The sequence below is a fragment of the Melospiza melodia genome, chromosome 8 (assembly GCF_035770615.1).
Source record: "Melospiza melodia melodia isolate bMelMel2 chromosome 8, bMelMel2.pri, whole genome shotgun sequence".
NCBI lineage: Eukaryota > Metazoa > Chordata > Aves > Passeriformes > Passerellidae > Melospiza > Melospiza melodia.
The window spans coordinates 1,558,152-1,577,426 of NC_086201.1; the positions used below are offsets into that span (position 1 = coordinate 1,558,152).

Sequence of the window (19,275 nt, forward strand, 5' to 3'; positions counted from 1 at the left end):
ATTTCTAGAGTTTGGGAGCCTTTTCCAAAGTCTCAGATCAAATCCTGTGTTTAATTCTGAACTTTGGCTTCCAGGCCCAAAGTTCTGAGAGTCCCTGCATTTCACATTCCAACACAAAACCATTCCTGATGAATTCAGGTGATGAGGAATACAAATGCTGTTGGAAATGGAAATGGAATTCACAGGAAAATTCTTAGTGGGCATTAGATTTCAGCAGAGCTGGAGTCAAGAAAACACTCAGAAACAAAACTTATTTACTCCTTTAAATTAACACAATTAATTACATTTGCAAGAAACAAAAATAACTGACTGCAAGCTTGGTGGGATTAGACCAGAGGTAGCTTTAATGCTGCTTCAGGTAAAAACATTTGGGGAAAGATTTAAAATCAGCAATTTCAACAGTCTTAAAGGATTTTAAATTCAGCAATTTCAACTAGAACAGTCTGAAAGGATTTAAGTTCAACAGATTCAACTAGAAGAGTCTGAAAGGATTTTAAATTCAGTAATTTAAACTAGAACAGTCTGAAATTATTTTAAATTCAGTAATTTCAACTAGAACACTCTGAAATTATTTTAAATCCAGTAATTTAAACTAGAACAGTCTCAAACCCATGTAAACAAGGTCCAGCACCTCGGCGGGGTCTTCTGAGCGTGCTTGGTGAGAAGTTCCTCCTGCTGCTTCCTCTCAGCACTTTTATTCTCTTTACCAAGTCATTCCTTTAATTCTTTTGAAAGGACTTCATTCTCTGGATGAGGAAACCCTGACAGAACCCATGTATCTGACAGGAAAATGGAAATGTGGATGCAGCTGATCCTGTGCTCTCTGTGCTGCTTCCCAATCTTCACCTAGTGGCTGCCAGGCCATCCACAAGATTAATTTTTGTCTTAAAAATAACCTTACACTGAAGGCCCTTCCAGTTCAAGAAGACCAGTTAATTAAAAAAATATAATAATGTGTAGAGAACAGGAAAAAAAGCAACAGTCTAAAAAATAAATAGGTGGAAATCAAGGGAAACAAGGAGAGAAGAGCCTGTTAAGTTTTAAAATAATCAGGACAGACACACAAAAAGTTTGTTCAAGTGGTGCAAGAAATGAGGAGAAGGAGCAGTTTATATAGAAAAAAATAAATTTAAAGTCTTTGGTAGCAATGAATTCTTTGATTTTTACAGTACTTGTATTCTAAAAATAATTCTCTATTATCCATGTAAGTATATTTTATAATTTATTTCCTAGTGTAGTTTATTACAAAACATAGAAAAGGCAAGGAGAAAAATTCAGAAAGAGAAATGAAAACATCTCAGAAAGAGATGAAAAAAAAGTCAGAAAAAAATCTGATTTTTTTTCAGTGTTCAGTCCAGAGCCCCTTTCTGTGGCTGGAGTTCTGCTCACATAATCCCAAATTTCCCAGCCTGGAAGGTGTTTTTGCCCTGGGCAGAGGCATTTTTGGCTGGGGCGGGCGTGTCCAGGGCGGAATAGCGGATCTGGAACCCTCCTGCAGTCACCGAGCCGTCCGTCAGGAACTTCAGCGTCATCACGTTCCCTGTGCAGGAAAAATCAAATTTCATGGGCTGAGGGGCAGAAAAATGGGGGGTTTCACAGGCATTTTGGGGGTTTTGAAATTGTTTTCACATCGATTTTGTTTTTTCCAGAAATATTTTTGGGCAGTTTTAATTTCCTTCATTTAATTAATTAATTTTAATTTTTTACCATTTTAAAAAATTTAATTGATTTCAGGGTTTTTTTCCAGATATATTTTGGGTATTTAATTTTTGTCACATATGTTTTGGGTTTTAAGTTTTTTTCAGTTCCCACAAAGAGTGCAAATAATTTACCTGTGCTAATGATGTCATCTGGCAACTCATCTCCACAAAACCTGGAAAAATAGGAAATGCTGATGATTGAAGCATGTAACATACCATAGTATATATCGTATATAGTATATCATATACTATAGTATATATAATTTATATAATATATAGTATGTAATATGCTATAGTATATAGTATATAATGTACTATACTATGTATTATATATAGTATATGTTATGTAATATACTATAGTGAATATAGTATACTATAGTATATATGCAATATAATATATAATATATATTAAATATAACATATTATCTATTAAATATATTAAATATATTATATAGTATATAGTATATAGTATATAGTATATATTATGTATTATGTATTATATATAATGTATAGTATTCTATAATATATTGTATAATGACTAATAATATAGTAATAATAATATGCTATAGATATAGTATTAATAATTATTGTATATTGTAATATATAGTCTATATTATATAAATGCTATATATAGTATGTTTATTATACTATATAATATAGATTATAATATATAGTATATTATGATATATAATTGTATTTTATTATTATTATTATTAATAAAATAGTAATAATATAATAATAATTATATGATACTACTAATATAGTATTAATAATTGTATATTGGAATGTATAGTATATATAGTATATACTATATATAATATAGTATATATAATAATATACTATATATTATAATATACTATATATATGCTATATACTTAATACTATATATATAATAGACAATATATAATACATTCTATATTCCATATTCCATATTCTATATTCCATATTCTATATTCTATATTCTATATTCTATATTCTATATTCTATATTCTATATTCTACATTTATCACATAAATGTTAAAATTTATATTTAATAAACAGCATTCTTCTGAAGGGGGGACAAATCTACCATAAATTTGCACATTAAATAGGCTTTACCTGCCCACAAATCCATTGACATCATCGTAGCTGTCGTAGACCTCCAGGAAGTCACCCTGGCAGGCAATGTCATCCTCCACATCAAACTCCAGGAACTGCAGGTGGATCCTCTGCCCGTACCTGACCCGGATGTGCCAGTAGCACACCTGGTTGTTCTCGTACTCGTTCGGGTAGCCTGGCGACTTGAAAACGTGTTTGGAATCTGTGAAGACTCCTCCACACTCTTTTCCTAAGGGGGAGGTAAAAGCAGAGATATTTGGAGTTTTAATTCTGGCCGTGGTTTGAGTCTTTGGGCACTTGGAGCTGGAGATCTGCAGGGAATCACACAGGGACATCCAGAGTGACAAGGATTCTTGTGGATGGGCTTAGCAGCTGCTCTGCAGGCCAAACAACTGAATTAGCAGAAGAAGAAATTGATAAAATATTAATTTATCTACAGCAAGGAAGAAAGCAAGGCTGTTAGCATGGAAACTGATAAAACAGACACATAAGGGATATTTGCAGCCTTAGTGAGCAGCATTCTTGCCTTAAAAATTTGTTACAAATTCCTGCCAATTAATTATTGACATTAATTTTGTACCAATAAAACGCCATAAGCTATTGCTTTGTCCATTGAATATAATGAGCTATTTAATATAACTAATGACTTGGTTTATCCTATCACCATCTGTCAGAGGTGGGGCAGTTCTCTTCTGTTCATGGGACAGTTTTTCTTTATCTGTTCCACAGCCAATCCTCCCTCCAGGAGATCTCTTCTTTCCATGGGCCATTAATTATTAATTATCTTCTGTCCATGGCCAGTGAGTGTCCCTGCATGGCTGATCCAATTCCATCATCCCATTGGGAGATGCTGTGCCCAGGGGAGGAGCCAAGCATTCCTACCTGGGTACAATCTGAGGTTTGGGACAGCACAGCAGCCTGTGCCCCCTGCATTGCCAGAGGAGCAGCTTTGTGCTGCCCTGCATTCCCAGAGGAGCAGCTTTGTGCTCCCTGCATTCCCAGAGGAGCAGCTTTGTGCTGCCCTGCATTCCCAGAGGAGCAGCTTTGTGCTCCCTGCACTCCCAGAGGAGCAGCTTTGTGCTGCCTGCATTCCCAGAGGAGCAGCTTTGTGCCCCCTGCATTCCCAGAGGAGCAGCTTTGTGCCCTCTGCATTCCCAGAGGAGCAGCTTTGCGCTGCCCTGCACTCCCAGAGGAGCAGCTTTGTGCTGCCCTGCACTCCCAGAGGAGCAGCTTTGTGCTGCCCTGCATTCCCAGAGGAGCCCAGGCCCATCTCCAGCAGCCCTGCAGCTGCAGAGGAAAACTCCCCCCTTGTGCAGGATCCCTGGTGCAGCAGAGCCACAGCTGGCACTGCAGGAGGGCTGAGCCCCCATGGGATGGGGCTGGGACACCACCCTGGCACACAGGGGGACAGGGCATGCTCTGACTCTGACAATGTTTTGTTTTCTTTATTTGTACTATTATATTTGTATTTTTAATTTTCCTAGTAAAGAGCTGTTATTCCTATTCCCATATCATTGACTGAGAGCCCCCCTTAATTTCAAAATTACAATAATTCAGAGAGAGGGGGTTTACATTTCCCATTTCAGGGGAGGCTCCTGCCTTCCTTAGCTGACACCTGGCTTTTCAAACCTAGACACCCAGATTTTGGAAGGAGATATTTTGGAAGCAAGAGGCGTGATCCAAACCTCACTGAACTCACAGGAAAAGCTTTCATTGCCTTCAGTGGGTTTGGGGCCAGAGCTGTGTTTTATGTGAAAGGCATTTGGGATTTCTGGCTCTCTCCAGCTTTACAGCTGTACTTGCACGTCACACTGACACTCACGTTCATCCTTTCTTCTTCAAAAACCCCTTGCAAGAGTGTTTCAAACAAAAACCAGCTCGTGATCACAGCCCTGCTGTTGTACTGCTGCTGTTCCTGCTGCTCCACATTCCCTTTGGGATAACACCACTCCTGCTTTGATCCAGTGGCCATTTGGAATTGCCAGATCCCTGGCAGTGGGGCTGACCAAACTGGGAATTCCTGCCTGAATTTAGGATTTATCCCAGTTTAGAGCTGGGGAGAGGGAGGTGCTGTGTCAGGGCATTCAGGGCACAGGAATTAGGAGCAATAAAATGGATTATTCCCATTAACTCCCTGAGTTTGTACATTGTCCATGAACTTCTCAGCTCAGCTCTTGGAGAGCTCAGGGGCTGCAACACAAGAAAGACTTGAAACTGCTGGAGAGTCCAGAGGAGCCAGGAGCTGCTGCAGGGCTGGAGCCCCTCTGGAGCCAGGCTGGGAGAGCTGGGAATGTTCCCCTGGAGCAGGGAAGGCTCCAGGCAGAGCTCAGAGCCCCTGGCAGGGCCTGAAGGGGCTCCAGGAGAGCTGAGAGGGACTGGGGACAAGGGATGGAGGGACAGGAGCCAGGGAATGGCTCCCAGTGCCAGAGGGCAGGGATGGGTGGGACACTGGGAACTGGGAATTCCTGGCTGGGCTGGGATTGCCAGAGCAGCTGGGGCTGCCCCTGGATCCCTGGCAGTGCCCAAGGCCAGGCTGGAGCAGCCTGGGACAGTGGGAGTGTCCCTGTGTCCCTGGCATGGCAGGGGTGGCACTGGATGGGCTTCAATGTCCTTCCAACCCAGCCCATTCCATGATTCCACGATCACTGCTGGGTGAGATGAACACTTCCAACACCCCAACACTTCCCCAAGTTCCTCCTGCCCTCTTGGGCCTCCTGGAGCAGAGCACAGGCTCAGTTCTGTCGGGGATTTGTCCCTGTCCCCTCAGCTGCTCGTGTCCTGCCTGCTGACAGCCCAGCCAGCTGCACAGCCCCTGCACACCGAGCCCTGCAGGGCTGCAGGCTCGTGGCTCTGCACTTTTGGCAGCTCTGCTTTCCTTTGGAGCTCTGACCAAACTGGACAGCAATTCCCCGTGGCCCAGAGCGGACAAAGGAAGGGTCCCACGCCAAAATTCCGAGGGCAGGAGCGTCCCTGCAGCTCTGTGTGGAACATCTGGCAGGGCCCCCACCCCACGGAGCTATTTGACGAACACAAACAAGCCCCAGCCCTGGGAGCACAAACAAAGTGTGCACAGCTGTGCAGACATCATGGCCCGGCCTGAGAGCGTGCCATGGGGAGCAGCAGGGCCAGGCTGAGCTTTGCTGCCCTGCCTGTGCCACCTCTGCCTGTCCCTGATGGCTGGAGGGACACCAGGAGGGCTCTGCTGGGCTCTTGTCAGTCCTGCTGGAGCTCTGATCTGGTGGGAGTTTCTCTCAGAGAATCACAGAGTTTCAGGATGGTGTGGATGGAAAGGGACATTAAAACTCATCCCATCCCACCCCTGCCATGGCAGGGACATCTCCCGCTGTGCCAGGCTGCTCCAAGCCCCAGTGTCCAACCTGGCCTGGGACACTGCCAGGGATCCAGGGGCACCCTGTGCCAGGCCCTCCTTTCCACCCTCCCAGGGAACAATTCCTCCTTAGCAATTCCTCCCAGGTCCACCCAGGACAATCCTCCTAAGAATGCCAGTCCCAGACAGGGCATTCATTTTCAGAGCTGTTCCATCTCAGACATAATAAAGAAGGTTTAACCCTAAATTTACCCTGTTGCAGGCAGAATACCTCAGATTATGGGCAGAAAGCCCTTAGATTATTCAGATAAATTTTGGGCTAGATGCAAAAGAGGACGAAGGAGGAGAAAAGAGGGCAGAAGAGGACAGAAGGACAGCCCCATGGTTGCCCAATCCTCCTAAGAATGCCAGTCCCAGGCAGGGCATTCATTTTCAGAGCTGTTGCATCTCAGACCAAAAAAAAGAAGGTTTAACCCTAAATTTACCCTGTTGCAGGCAGAATACCTCAGATTACGGGCAGAAAGCCCTCAGATTATACAGATAAATTGTGGCTAAATGCAAAAGAGGACAGAAGAGGACAGAAGAGGACAGAAGGACAGCCCCATGGTTTCTCAGTCCTCCTAAAAATGCCAGTCCCAGGCAGGGCATTCACTTTCAGAGCTGTTCCATCTCAGACCAAAAAAAAGAAGGTTTAACCCTAAATTTACCCTGTTTTTGGGCAGAATCCTCAGATTACGGGCAGAAAGCCCTCAGATTATTCAGATAAATTTTGGACTAAATGCAAAAGAGGACAGAAGAGGACAGAAGGACAGCCCTGTGGTTCTCCTCACCGTTGGGGTTGTAGCAGTAGGCGTCCCACCTCTCGCTCCTGTTGAGGCGAATCCCATAATCAACAATCCCAGTCTTGCCAAAGCCACAGTTGGCTCCAGCTTTCACTATGGGATAACCAACTCTGCCCTTGGCCATCCAGCCTGCAGCACACACGTGGAAACCTACAGCAAAGGAGGCAGAAAATGGTCAGAACTGCGCTGCTCTTATTGCACCAAGTCTCACTCAATGGCCTGGCTGTGATGGGCCTGATGGAAATTGAGCTAAAGGGGAGAACAGGACGTTGAGAGGATAATTTTAAATGCAGAGGGTAAAACTGAATTGTGTTCTCCACAATGTGATTACTGGTTCTTCATCTGAAGCCCCAAATCAAATGCAGATGGACTGCACAGTCAGGTTTAAGTGCTCCACCAGCACTTGTAATCAAATTAGCCATTGGATGAGTTTTCCAAGGGTGTTTTCTGTTTCCCTTTTGAAGTCAGACAAATTTACTCAATCCCATCTCAAGGGTTCTCAGCATGAAGTTCTAAAAATAAATAAAATACTACAGACGGCTAAAATCCCCAAGCATTTGCTTAAAACACTTTCAATTTAAATTTAAATACCTGAAATGCCTCGGGGATTTCTTGCCAAACAAAAAGATCCCCTTAATGCATTTTGTGGCTGAGAACTCAGCACCGATAGCCAAAGAATGCAATGTTGTAGAGACCCATCCAATGTTTTCATGGAGAGGAGCTGGAACATATTTGTGGCATCTCAGGGCTCAGAGCTCCTCAGAAGAAACAAAAGTGCCCTTTTCACATGTGCTGCTGCTGGGAGCCAGCTCCTGACTCAACAGCAGAGTGAAAAAATGTCTGGAGTGGAGGATATTTTCCATTGTTTTCCCAGTGCTCTGAATGAATGAAGAACTTCTTAGGAATCAGCTGGAAATGCAGGGGAGCTCTCACTTTTCACTTCAAGCACAGAACTCATTCCCTTGCAGACAAAATATCCTGATGGAAATAAAAGTGGTTGGAGCAAGTCCAGAGGAGGTCAGGGAGGTGCTCCCAGGGCTGGAGCCAAGCTGGGAGAGCTGGGAATGTTCCCTGGAGCAGGGAAGGCTCCAGGCAGAGCTCAGAGCCCCTGGCAGGGCCTGAAGGGGCTCCAGGAGAGCTGAGAGGGACTGGGGACAAGGGATGGAGGGACAGGAGCCAGGAAATGGCTCCCAGTGCCAGAGGGCAGGCATGGATGGGATATTGGGAATTGGGAATTCCTGGCTGGGAGGGTGGGGACACCCTGGCACTCCTCCTGCTCCTTACCAAAAACCCACGGAGTTTCCAAAGAGCCCCAGAGCTCGGGACAGAAATGACAACACCCACCCAGCCCCCTCAGAAGGAGCCCTGTGAGGAGCCCTGTGTTTTCCAGACCTATTTTCCGGGCTGCCTCCAGCTGCTGCAGCGTGGCCAGGTGTCCTCCCTCATACTCGCACACGGCCTTGGCCTCGGCGAACGTCAGACGGTACTTGCCGGAGCGCGCCTCGCGGTGGTACACGCCGGCCGCCCGCTCTGCGGGGACAGGGACGGGGACACCGCGTCAGCTCTCACCTCTGCCACCATCGTGCTTCCTGAAAAATCCTCTGTCCTGGATGGTCAAGCAAATTGTATTCTATTGCCATCTGTATGGCAGCTGTCTTCTGTCAAGTGGGCATTTTCCTTATCTCTTGCACAACCAATCCTCCCTCTGGGGGGACATCTGCTGATAACAGCCATTGAATGTCACTGCAAGGCTGATAAGAACTGCAGCATCCCACTGGGAGATGTGAGCCCAGGGGGAGGAGCCAAGCATTCCTGCCTGGATATAATCTGGGGATTCTGGAACACCAGCACGGCTTCTGCACTGGATTCTCCAGAGGAACAGCAGCTGCCTCTGCCCCTGGATCTTCAGAGGGAGCATATATATATTATATATACTATAGTATATATAATATGGAATATGGTATAGTATATAGTATATAATGTACTATACTACATATTACATATAGTATATATTATGTATTATACTATAGTGTATATAGCATACTATAGTATATATGCAATATAATATATAATATATAATATCATATATCATATATCATATAATATGTGGTATATATAATGTATAAACACTACACCCTTTCTACAGGATCCCTGCTCCAGCAGAACCACCCCTGACACTGCAGGAGCTCTGCAGCCACAATTCCCGTGGGGCTGCTGCCAACACCCTGACCCACAGGGTGTCAGGTTGGGTTCTGACTCTGTCAGTGTTGGTTTGGTTCACTGCATTGTTCATTTTATCTTTTTATTTTCTTCCCTATTAAAGAACTGTTATTGCCTGCTCCCGTATTTTTTGCCTGAGAGCCCCTTAATTTAAAATTTATAGCAAGTTGGAAAAGGGGACGGGGGGTGTTTACATTCTCCATTTCAGGGGAGGCTCCTGCCTTCCTTACCAGACACCTGGCTTTTGAAACCAAGACATCCTCTTTGCTCAGGATTTTCTCCTGGGAAGCTGAGAAGCCTCAGAGAGGAACGAAAACTATAATTCTCTGATTGCTGCTCCTGTGTTTTGCTGCTTTGTAATGTGGCTTGGACACTGTTTACCAACAGGCAAATGTTTGATTGGTTCCATGTGAATTCTTTTAACTTAATGGCCAATCATGGCCAGCTGTGAGTGACTCTCTGAGGAGTCACGGGATTTTTTATTATTTATTCTTTTCTAACCTTCTGATGCATCCTTTCTCTTTAGTGTAGTTTTAGTCTAGTAATATAATATAATATAATACAATATAATATAATATAATATAATATAATATAATATAATATAATATAATATAATATAATATAATATAATATAATATAATATAATATAATATAATATAATATAATATAATATAATATAATATAATATAATATAATATAATATAATATAATATAATATATCAGCCTTCTGAGAACTTTACTACCATGTCTATGCTTAATCAACAACAGAAATAAAAACTAAATCTTTAGAACAAAGTTACTTTACCATTATACATACACAATCCATTTTAATATTTGCAAAAAGCCAATATTTTAATATTTTAAAGCCAATATTTTAATTTCTCCTGTATCTATAACACAGGTGAAGAGGAAATGTTCAGCTGTTTCACGCAGGGAGCATCAGGAAAGCTCAGACCTGGTGACCCCACAGGGATGTGTGTGACATCCCAAGGGATGTGTGTGACCCCCAGAGGGATGTGTGACACCCAAAGTCAGGATTTGGGGTGGAAGAAGTTTATGCCAGAGCCAGTGAGTGCTTGGAGAGTTTGTGAAGAACAGAAAATCAACAAGAGCTCCCCTGGGATGCTGCAGGGGCAGAGGTTTGGGGACAGTTTGGGCCAGCACCCCCAGCCCTGTGTGCCCTGCCTGGCTCAGGGGAATCCTCCTGGATCCCTCTCACAGCATCCTCCTGGCTGCAGCTCCCAGAGCCTCTGCAAGATGAATCAGAGCTTTGTTTGGAATCTCCAGAGAAGTGAAATCACAGCTACTTGGAGAGAGGAGAGGCAGGAATGAAAGGGGGGAAAATGTCAAATAAAAATATCTGAGCGTGTGTCACAGAGGGCAGGACCAGAACAATTGCTGGCTGACATTTCTGCTGCACGGAAAATTAAAGCAATTTCTTCATTATTTTTTACTTTGCCACGGCAATCCCGAGACAAAACAGCTTTCCAAGGAAACCTAGAAACTGCCAGGGCTGCTGCAAGTTTTACAATCTTTGCATGTTGAGCTTGTCTGGTGCCATATGTATGGAAATCTGTCTCAGCAGCAATCTGCATGTCTCATCTGAGGGGTTTTTTGTTTAGGTCTCACTTCTATTTAGCAGAATCTGAGAGGAATGGCTGTTTGCAACGTGGCTGAGGAAATAAGGAAAGCAGGATTTTTACAGCAGTTACTTGCAGCATAAAAATAAAGAATGTATTTTCTAGGGACACGCTTGGGGTTGGTGATTTTGGCTGGGTTAGGGGAGGGTTTTAAAAAAGCCTCTGAATTGTGGTTGGGAATGGTGAGAGCCCTTAATAGACACAGAATGGTGTTTGCCAGGGTGGGTTTTGTGCCCAAAAAAATAAATCATGTTGCTGATAGCAGTCTGAGGAGAGGGAGAGCCTCCCTCTGCAGCATCCCTGGGAATATCACTGCCATGGGATAACTGCTCCTCCATGGAAAAACCTTCCTGAAGGAGCCTAACAACCCACAGCTGGGGGACTGTGGCATGTTCTGGTACTAAAATACCTTTTTAATTAAGAATTTATTCATAGGAATTCATTCATGAGGCCTGATTTTTAAATATACTGTGACAGGGAGTAGCATCCTTAACTAAAGATGGATCTTTGCCTGGATAATTCAATTTTACACAACAGGTCATGGACATGGAGCCAAGGATCTCCAGTGCTTGAGGCTCAGAAGATGCCTGGGGAAGGTGAGGAACCACTGTTCCCATGCCTCCACCACAATCCAAAGATGATTTGGGATGAGCCCATAAATGTGCCTGCTACAGCTTTAAATTATCTTTTGGCATTGCCCAAACACCCACTGGCACTCCATTTAAACAGGTGGAAAATGGTTTTTTGGGGGCTGTGTGGGACAAACATTTGGTATCTAAACCTGAAGCATTAGCCAAAGTCACCCAAACATTTGGTTTAGGTTGGTAAATTGGGAAATCTGCATGGCTAAAAGCAAGCAAAGCAGAAAAGCAGAAGCATAACTTTTGATTTATTCACAGGAAGTATTAGTTTTCAGTCACTCAGCAGTCTGTCATGGCTGAGCCCATGAGAAATCAAGATAAATCAGCTCAGTGTGTGTGTGCAGGGCTGGGAATGTGGGCTTGGGAATCCCTGAGTCCCCCAGGAGCCAGCTCAGAGCTGGGCCTGCCTGCAGGCTCCGCAAATATTTTCATTTTTATTTTTATTGTAAATTTGTATTTACAGGTGCAGATGATAAAAAGCTGATAGTTTGCTTGATGTATAAATTATGTTTTTATTCTTTCTTGTTGGATTATGCCCTTTTCTGACTCAGAGGCATTTTAAAAACTTTTATTCTGTTTTTAGTCTCATGAGAAGGGTGAGACAACACAGATGTTATAACTCACGTTATTATAATTACAAGCTAGCAAATTTTTAATTACAATACAATATAAGCATAATTAAATTTTCTATAAATCCATTTCCCACATTTCTCAGATGACAATTTAGAGTTGGGATGATTTTTTTCCCATGTTTTCTGTGTTTATCAGACTGGGGAAGGATCTGCAGAAGGCAGCAAGAAATGGTCCTGGAAATGTCTGAGGCACAGAAAATTGTGTTGATTTTCTTAGAATATTCAACACATTGAAGTTTTTAAAGCACAGTGTGAGGGACAAGGACTGGGGACAAAAGTTCTGAAGAATTTCTGAAAGTTTTTAATTTCTTTTTTAAACTTCTTAAAGTTTTAAATTCCACAAGAGTTTGTTCTCAGTTCTGGGCATGAAAACATCAATCAGTGGCCTGGAAGCCTGAAATGCCCATTATTGATCCTTGCAGAGCCCAGGGAAGGGGACTGGAAACCACAGATTGTATTCCCTGAGCTCTCAGAGCTGCCACTGAGATTTCCAGAGTCACGGCAATTCAAGATTTTATATGATTTTTATATATATATATAAAAAACATAAATAAAAAAGCATTATATATAAAAAATATTTTAATATCTTTGTATATTTATAATGTCTATTATATACATCATATTATATATTAGATATATAAATATACATAATTATATATTAATATATACTCATGTATAGATAATATATCATATATAATTATGTGTATATATAAAATATATAAAATAATATATATATTATTTATATATTTATTATATATTTTATTTTTTATATATATGAATGCTACGGGTTTATGGAGGAAAAAGATAAAATGAAAATTTTCCTGAATTTTGGGTTTGGTTCTTTATCAGAAGAGAAGAAAAGCAAAGCTCAGATGTCACTGTTGTGCATCCCCAGCTTTTATTCCACTGATGCTTGAGCACTGTGAGGCTGAGGGTGGGGTGACTCCTTTTACTATTCAAGTTATTTTATTTTAAATGCAAAGAAGCATGAACTGGATGGCTGCGAATTTGCCAATTTTATCTTCATTTATATACAGAGTCGCTGAATTCCATTGGTGATTGAATTAACTGCACTCCGAGGTTCATTTCAGTAACGTTATTGCTGCACTTACACAAGATGGTGCATTTCTATTTCGGTTTGTTTACTTAGCAAAAGCCATCAGGTTTTTTACCCCCTGGATTATTTTTATTTACTCTCCTGCTAAATGCTTGGGGGTGTAGCCAAACAGAATTTTATGATGCATTCCAATTAGCACACAGTTACTCCATTTTAAAGCATTTTAAGAGATTTGCCTTCAGTTCACGAAACTGCTCAAATGATGGCTGTTATCCCAAATTTCTGACCAGCAGAGGTGGAGCCTGGAGCTGCCAGGCTGCTCTTTCCTGGAGCCTCAGGAATTGTGAGGCACAACAGGCAGGGCCCGAGCTTTGAGGGGAAAGAGGAGCCACTAAAAGAGCAATTTTCTTATCTCCTCCATAATCACTCCTCCCTCTGGCGGGACATCTGCTGATAAGAGGCCATTGAATGTCACTGCAGGGCTGATAAAACGTCTGCTGATAACAGCCATTGAATGTCACTGCAGGGCTGATAAAACGTCTGCTGATAACAGCCATTGAATGTCCCTGCAAGGCTGATAAGAACTGCAGCATCCCATTGGGAGATGTGAGCCCAGGGGGAGGAGCCAGGCATTCCTGCCTGGATATAATCTGGGGATTCTGGAACACCAGCACAGCTTCTGCACTGGATTGCCCAGAGGAACAGCAGCTGCCTCTTCCACAGGATCTTCAGAGGGACACTGCACCCTTCTCCAGGATCCCTGCTCCAGCAGAACCAGCCCTGACACTGCAGGAGCTCTGCAGCCACAATTCCCAAGGGATTCTCCAGGATCCCTGCTCCAGCAGAACCACCCCTGACCCTGCAGGAGCTCTGCAGCCACAATTCCCAAGGGATTCTCCAGGATCCCTGCTCCAGCAGAACCACCCCTGGCCCTGCAGGAGCTCTGCAGCCACAATTCCTATGGGATTCTCCAGGATCCCTGCTCCAGCAGAGCCACCTCTGACCCTGCAGGAGCTCTGCAGCCACAATTCCCAAGGGATTCTCCAGGATCCCTGCTCCAGCAGAACCACCCCTGGCCCTGCAGGAGGGCTGAGCCACAATTCCAATGGGATTCTCCAGGATCCCTGCTCCAGCAGAACCACCCCTGACCCTGCAGGAGCTCTGCAGCCACAATTCCAGTGGGGCTGCTGCCAGCACCCTGACCCACAGGGTGTCAGGTTTTGTTCTGACTCTGTCAGTGTTGGTTTGGGTCACTAAATGCAATGAACCTCAGAGTGCAGTTAATTCAATCACCAATGGAATTCAGCGACTCTGTATATAAATGAAGATAAAATTGGCAAATTCGCAGCCATCCAGTTCATGCTTCTTTGCATTTAAAATAAAATAACTTGAATAGTAAAGGAAGTCACCCCAACCTCAGCCTCACTGTGCTCGAGCATCAGTGGAATAAAAGCTGGGGATGCACAGTGACATCTGAGCTTTGCTTTTCTCCTCTTCTGATAAAGAACCAAACCCAAAATTCAGGAAAATTTACATTTTATCTTTTTCCTCCACAAACCCTTAGCATATATGCATATATACACATATATATATACACATATATACATATCTATATATATATCTATATATATATATCTATATATATATACATATACATATACATATATATATACATATATATATAATTTTTATACATATAATTTATATATGTATATTTGTTTCTTTTACCTTTTATTTTCTTCCCTATTAAAGAGCTTATTTGTTATTCCTTAATAACTTATATTAGTTCTATATAACATATATATGATATATGACTTATATAACCATATATGTTTTTTATATACACACTCACACACACACACACCACATAAAACTTATATAACTTATTGTTATTTCCTGCTCCCATATTTTTTGCCTGAGAGCCCCTAAATTTAAAATTTATAGCAATTCAGAGGGAGGGGGTTTACATTCTCCATTTCAGGGCAGGCTCCTGCCTTCCTTTGCAGGTCCCTGTCTTTCCAAACCAAAAGAGCAGCCAAATGGAAAAAGATCCTTTCTGTGCCTCGTTTGTGCTCCTGGTGCTTTGCAGGCTCCTCTGAGAGGGGCTGGAGCCACGTGGTGGTGGCTCATGAGACACCTGAGCACTGCGAGCTCCAGGGATTCCTGGAAATCCTCAGGGAAATCCACAGCACTCAGTGGGGATGGGGGATTTGGAAGGATTTGTCTGGAAAACAGAGCACTCGGTGCGTGCCTTGATTGTGGCATGCCCTGGCAGGCTCTGGGCTGAGTTAGCTCTCTGCTGCAATGGATAATTACAGTCAGCTATAAAAGAGCCCTCAGAGCTCTGGAGACCCTCTGGAGGCACCAGAAACCTTCCCACAGCATTTTTGTCTTGCCCTTTTGAAACCTTCCCCAAAGGACGTGAACAGCCCGAGCATCCCCGTTTCTGCGCTTTTCCAGAGAGCCAGGAAATGTTATCACTGTTATTTCCACATCATTGAGCTTCGCATGCAGGACCCGGGCATGGGAAGTATGTTCATGCAGAAAGCAATTCATTCCTTTGGCAAATGTTTCTTTTCAGGCTCCTTTTCCCTCAAAACAAAGCCACTGTTATTTAATGAAGGCAGTTTTCACTTTACCTCCCACTGCAGGAAAATGCATTCAGATGAAACGTTCTATAATTACCTTTTAAAATAAATAGATAACTTTTCCTGCAGGAAAATGCAGATTATATATTTTATAATTACTTTTTTAAATAAATAAATAACTTTTGCTGCAGGAACATACATTCAGATGAAATGCTCTATAATTACCTTTTAAAATAAATAAATAACTTTTCCTACAGGAATTTACATTCAGATGAAATGATCTATAATTACCCTTTAAAATAAATAAATAACTCTTCCTACAGGAACATACATTCAGATGAAATGCTCTATAATTACCTTTTAAAATAAATAAATAACTTTTTCTGCAGAAACATACATTCAGATGAAACGTTTCAGAATTACCTTTTAGAATAAATAAATAAACAACAAATAAATAAATAACTAACTTTTCCTTCAGGAAAACGCATTCAGATTATATATTTTATAATTACTTTTTAAAATAAATAAATAACTTTTCCTGCAGGAACATACATTCAGATGAAATGCTCTATAATTACCTTTTAAAATAAATAAATAAATAAACAAACAAAATAAATAAATAAATAACTTTTCCTTCAGGAAAACGCATTCAGATTATATATTTAATAATTACTTTTTAAAATAAATAAATAACTTTTCCTGCAGGAACATACATTCAGATGAAATGCTCTATAATTACCTTTTTAAATAAATAAATAAATAAATAAATAACTTTTCCTTCAGGAACATGCATTCAGATTATATATTTAATAATTATTTTTTAAAAAGAAATAAATAGCTTTTCCTGCAGGAACATACATTCAGATGAAATGTTCTATAATTACCTTTTAAAAGAAATAAATAACTTTTCTTGCAAGAACATGCATTCAGGTTATGTGTTCTATAATTACCTTTCTAAATAAATTAATAAATTAATAAATTAATTAATTAATAACTTTTCCTGCGGGAAAATACATTCAGATGAAATGAATAAATAAATACTTTTCCTGCAGTACAGTGAAAATGTACGCATAGTAAGCTTGTAAAAGGTGACAGCTGCTATTCAGCTAAAGCGATTTCAAGGAATGTCAGTGCGGATAAACACTGGTGTCAATGCCCAGCTGAGGTTTGTGCTGCTGGGTGCTCATCCCTGCCCTGCCGGGCAGGCACAGCGATGCTGCAGCCCAGGCTGGGCGATGAAGGGATGGTTCCTTACCCAGCCAGATGGAGTTTGCAGCACGCCATCCTCCCCAGGGCAGGCACAGCGATGCTGCAGCCCAGGCTGGGCGATGAAGGGATGGTTCCTTACCCAGCCAGATGGAGTTTGCAGCACGCCATCCTCCCCTCCTTGCCCTGCTGGGCAGACACAGCCATGCTGCAGCCCAGGCTGGGCGATGAAGGGATGGTTCCTTACCCAGCCAGATGGAGTTTGCAGCACGCCATCCTCCCCTCCTTGCCCTGCTGGGCAGACACAGCCATGCTGCAGCCCAGGGTGGGTGATGTTTCTTACCCAGCCAGATGCAGCTGTGCAGCACGCCATCCTCCCCAGGGCAGGCACAGCGATGCTGCAGCCCAGGGTGGGCGATGAAGGGATGGTTTCTTACCCAGCCAGATGGAGTTTAGAGCACGCCATCCTCCCCAGGGCAGGCACAGCGATGCTGCAGCCCAGGCTGGGCGATGAAGGGATGGTTCCTTACCCAGCCAGATGGAGTTTGCAGCACGCCATCCTCCCCTCCTTGCCCTGCCGGGCAGGCACAGCGATGCTGCAGCCCAGGATGGGTGATGAAGGGATGGTTCCTTACCCAGCCAGATGGAGTTGTGCAGCACGCCATCCTTCCCGAGGCCCCAGGCTGCAGCCCGGTGCCAGAGCAGGGCAGAGAGCAGCAGCAGTGCGAGCATCCCGGGGCTGGCGGTGTCCTCTGTGCCTCTGCCGGCCGCTCCGCGCTGCCCCAGCCTCCCGCAACATCTGCGAGCCAGATCTTAAATACACAGCTCGGCTCTGAGGTCACGGGGCTGCTCCAATTGTGCTGCTGCGCTTCTTACCCAACCTCTGCGGTGGCTGCGGTGACTCACGGCTGGCTCTGCTCCTTCCCGGCCTGGCCAAGAATCCTTCCCGTCCCGTCCCATGCCGTCCCTCAGTGCTGCGGCACACACAGACACTGCCCAGCCAAGCTCTGCTCCTTCCTCAGCGCTCGCTGCCTTCGAATCCCGCACAATGAAACCAGGAGCCAGCCTCTTCTGCTGGGAGTGCTCCACTCCCACAGTTACAGCAGCCACGGGATCCCACACACTCCCCCTCGTCCTTGTTTCAACATTCCCTCCTTCAGGAGATCCCACACATCCCTCTAATCCCCACTGAAACATTCCCTCCTTCAAGGGATCCCACACATCCTCTAATCCCCACTGAAATATTCCCTCCTTCAAGGGATCCCACACACTCCCTCTGATCCCCACTGACACATTCCCTCCTTCAAGGGATCCCACACATCCCTCTAATCCCCATTGAAATATTCCCTCCTTCAGGGGATCCCACACATTCACCCACTCCCCCTCATCCTCATTTCAACATTCTGTCCTTCAAGGGATCCCACACACTCCCCCTCATCCCCATTTCAACATTCTCTCATTCAAGAGATCCCACACACTCCCTCTCATCCTCATTTAATCCCATACCTTCCTGAAACACCCTTGGAACCCAAAGAATTGGAGCTCCTGGGTTCTGTGAAAATGCATTTTTGTGTTAATTTTAAATAAATCAGTCTAAAGTTTGGGATGTTTCTCCCCTGTCACCCCGTGTAAAAGAACCAAACCTTTTGGTACAATTCTACTCCTGGCAGCCTTTCTAAATCCAGCAATGCCCCCCCTGCAGCTGCCATCAGGAAGGGTTTTGGCTCTCCTTTTACAGAAAATTACGGTTTATTTTCCTAGAGGACTCATTTTCTCAGTGGGTCTACTTTCACAGCGACCTGATCAATGAAAGGAGGCAGGAGAGAATGTTTTCCACGGATTGTTTGAGTTCAGTTTCCCTACACAGGATCTGTAATTGCAGATCCCACTCCCCCACCACAGTGAAGCTGCCAGTGTCAGAAGCAGCTGCTCTTTGTTCTGCAGTGGGAGCCCAGAGCTCCCCTCCAGAGCAGGGAGCAGGGGCTGATTCACAGGCTGACAGCTGCCTGCCCTCCTCCTGGCTGCCCCTGCCTCCTGCAGCTGCTCCTGCAGCCTGGGAGGGGGACAGGGGTGGAAAATGCCCTGGGCTCCACGCTCACGAGCAGCCCTTGGAAAGCTCTGCCCCTGGAAAGCTCTGCCCTGCAGTTGTGCTAACACAGCTCCTGAGTCAGGGGCTGTGCACAGAGCTGTGCTCATCACCAGACAAACACTCAGCAGCATGGCATGGATGGAAAGGGAAGGGAAGGGTGGAGGTGTCTGTGCCCACTCAGATGAGTTGTGCCACTGAGCAAGGTTCCTCACCACCCCAGCCCTCACGTGGTGG

General features: G+C 43.7%; 1 protein-coding gene across 1 annotated transcript; it reads right to left on the reverse strand.

The window, feature by feature from the left end:
- Positions 1-321: 321 nt before the first annotated feature.
- TNFAIP6 (TNF alpha induced protein 6) lies at positions 322-17,960 on the reverse strand. The gene is made up of 6 exons (XM_063161341.1): positions 17,588-17,960; positions 8,361-8,498; positions 6,957-7,118; positions 2,799-3,027; positions 1,833-1,873; positions 322-1,540 (listed from the first exon to the last, which is right to left on the reverse strand). The coding sequence occupies exons 1-6, from the start codon at positions 17,682-17,684 to the stop codon at positions 1,386-1,388; spliced, it is 822 nt and encodes a 273-aa protein (XP_063017411.1). The 5' UTR covers positions 17,685-17,960; the 3' UTR covers positions 322-1,385.
- Positions 17,961-19,275: the final 1,315 nt, after the last annotated feature.

What these genes read in the sequence shown, in the direction of transcription:
- TNFAIP6 (XM_063161341.1), bottom strand. Translation starts at nt 17,684, where the DNA reads ATGCTCGCACTGCTGCTGCTCTCTGCCCTGCTCTGGCACCGGGCTGCA. An exon ending in GTCAATGGATTTGTGGGCAG is followed by an intron (nt 1,874 to 2,798) that starts GTAAAGCCTATT and finishes CTATTTTTCCAG; the next exon opens with GTTTTGTGGAGATGAGTTGC. An exon ending in AGATGACATCATTAGCACAG is followed by an intron (nt 1,541 to 1,832) that starts GTAAATTATTTG and finishes TTTCCTGCACAG; the next exon opens with GGAACGTGATGACGCTGAAG.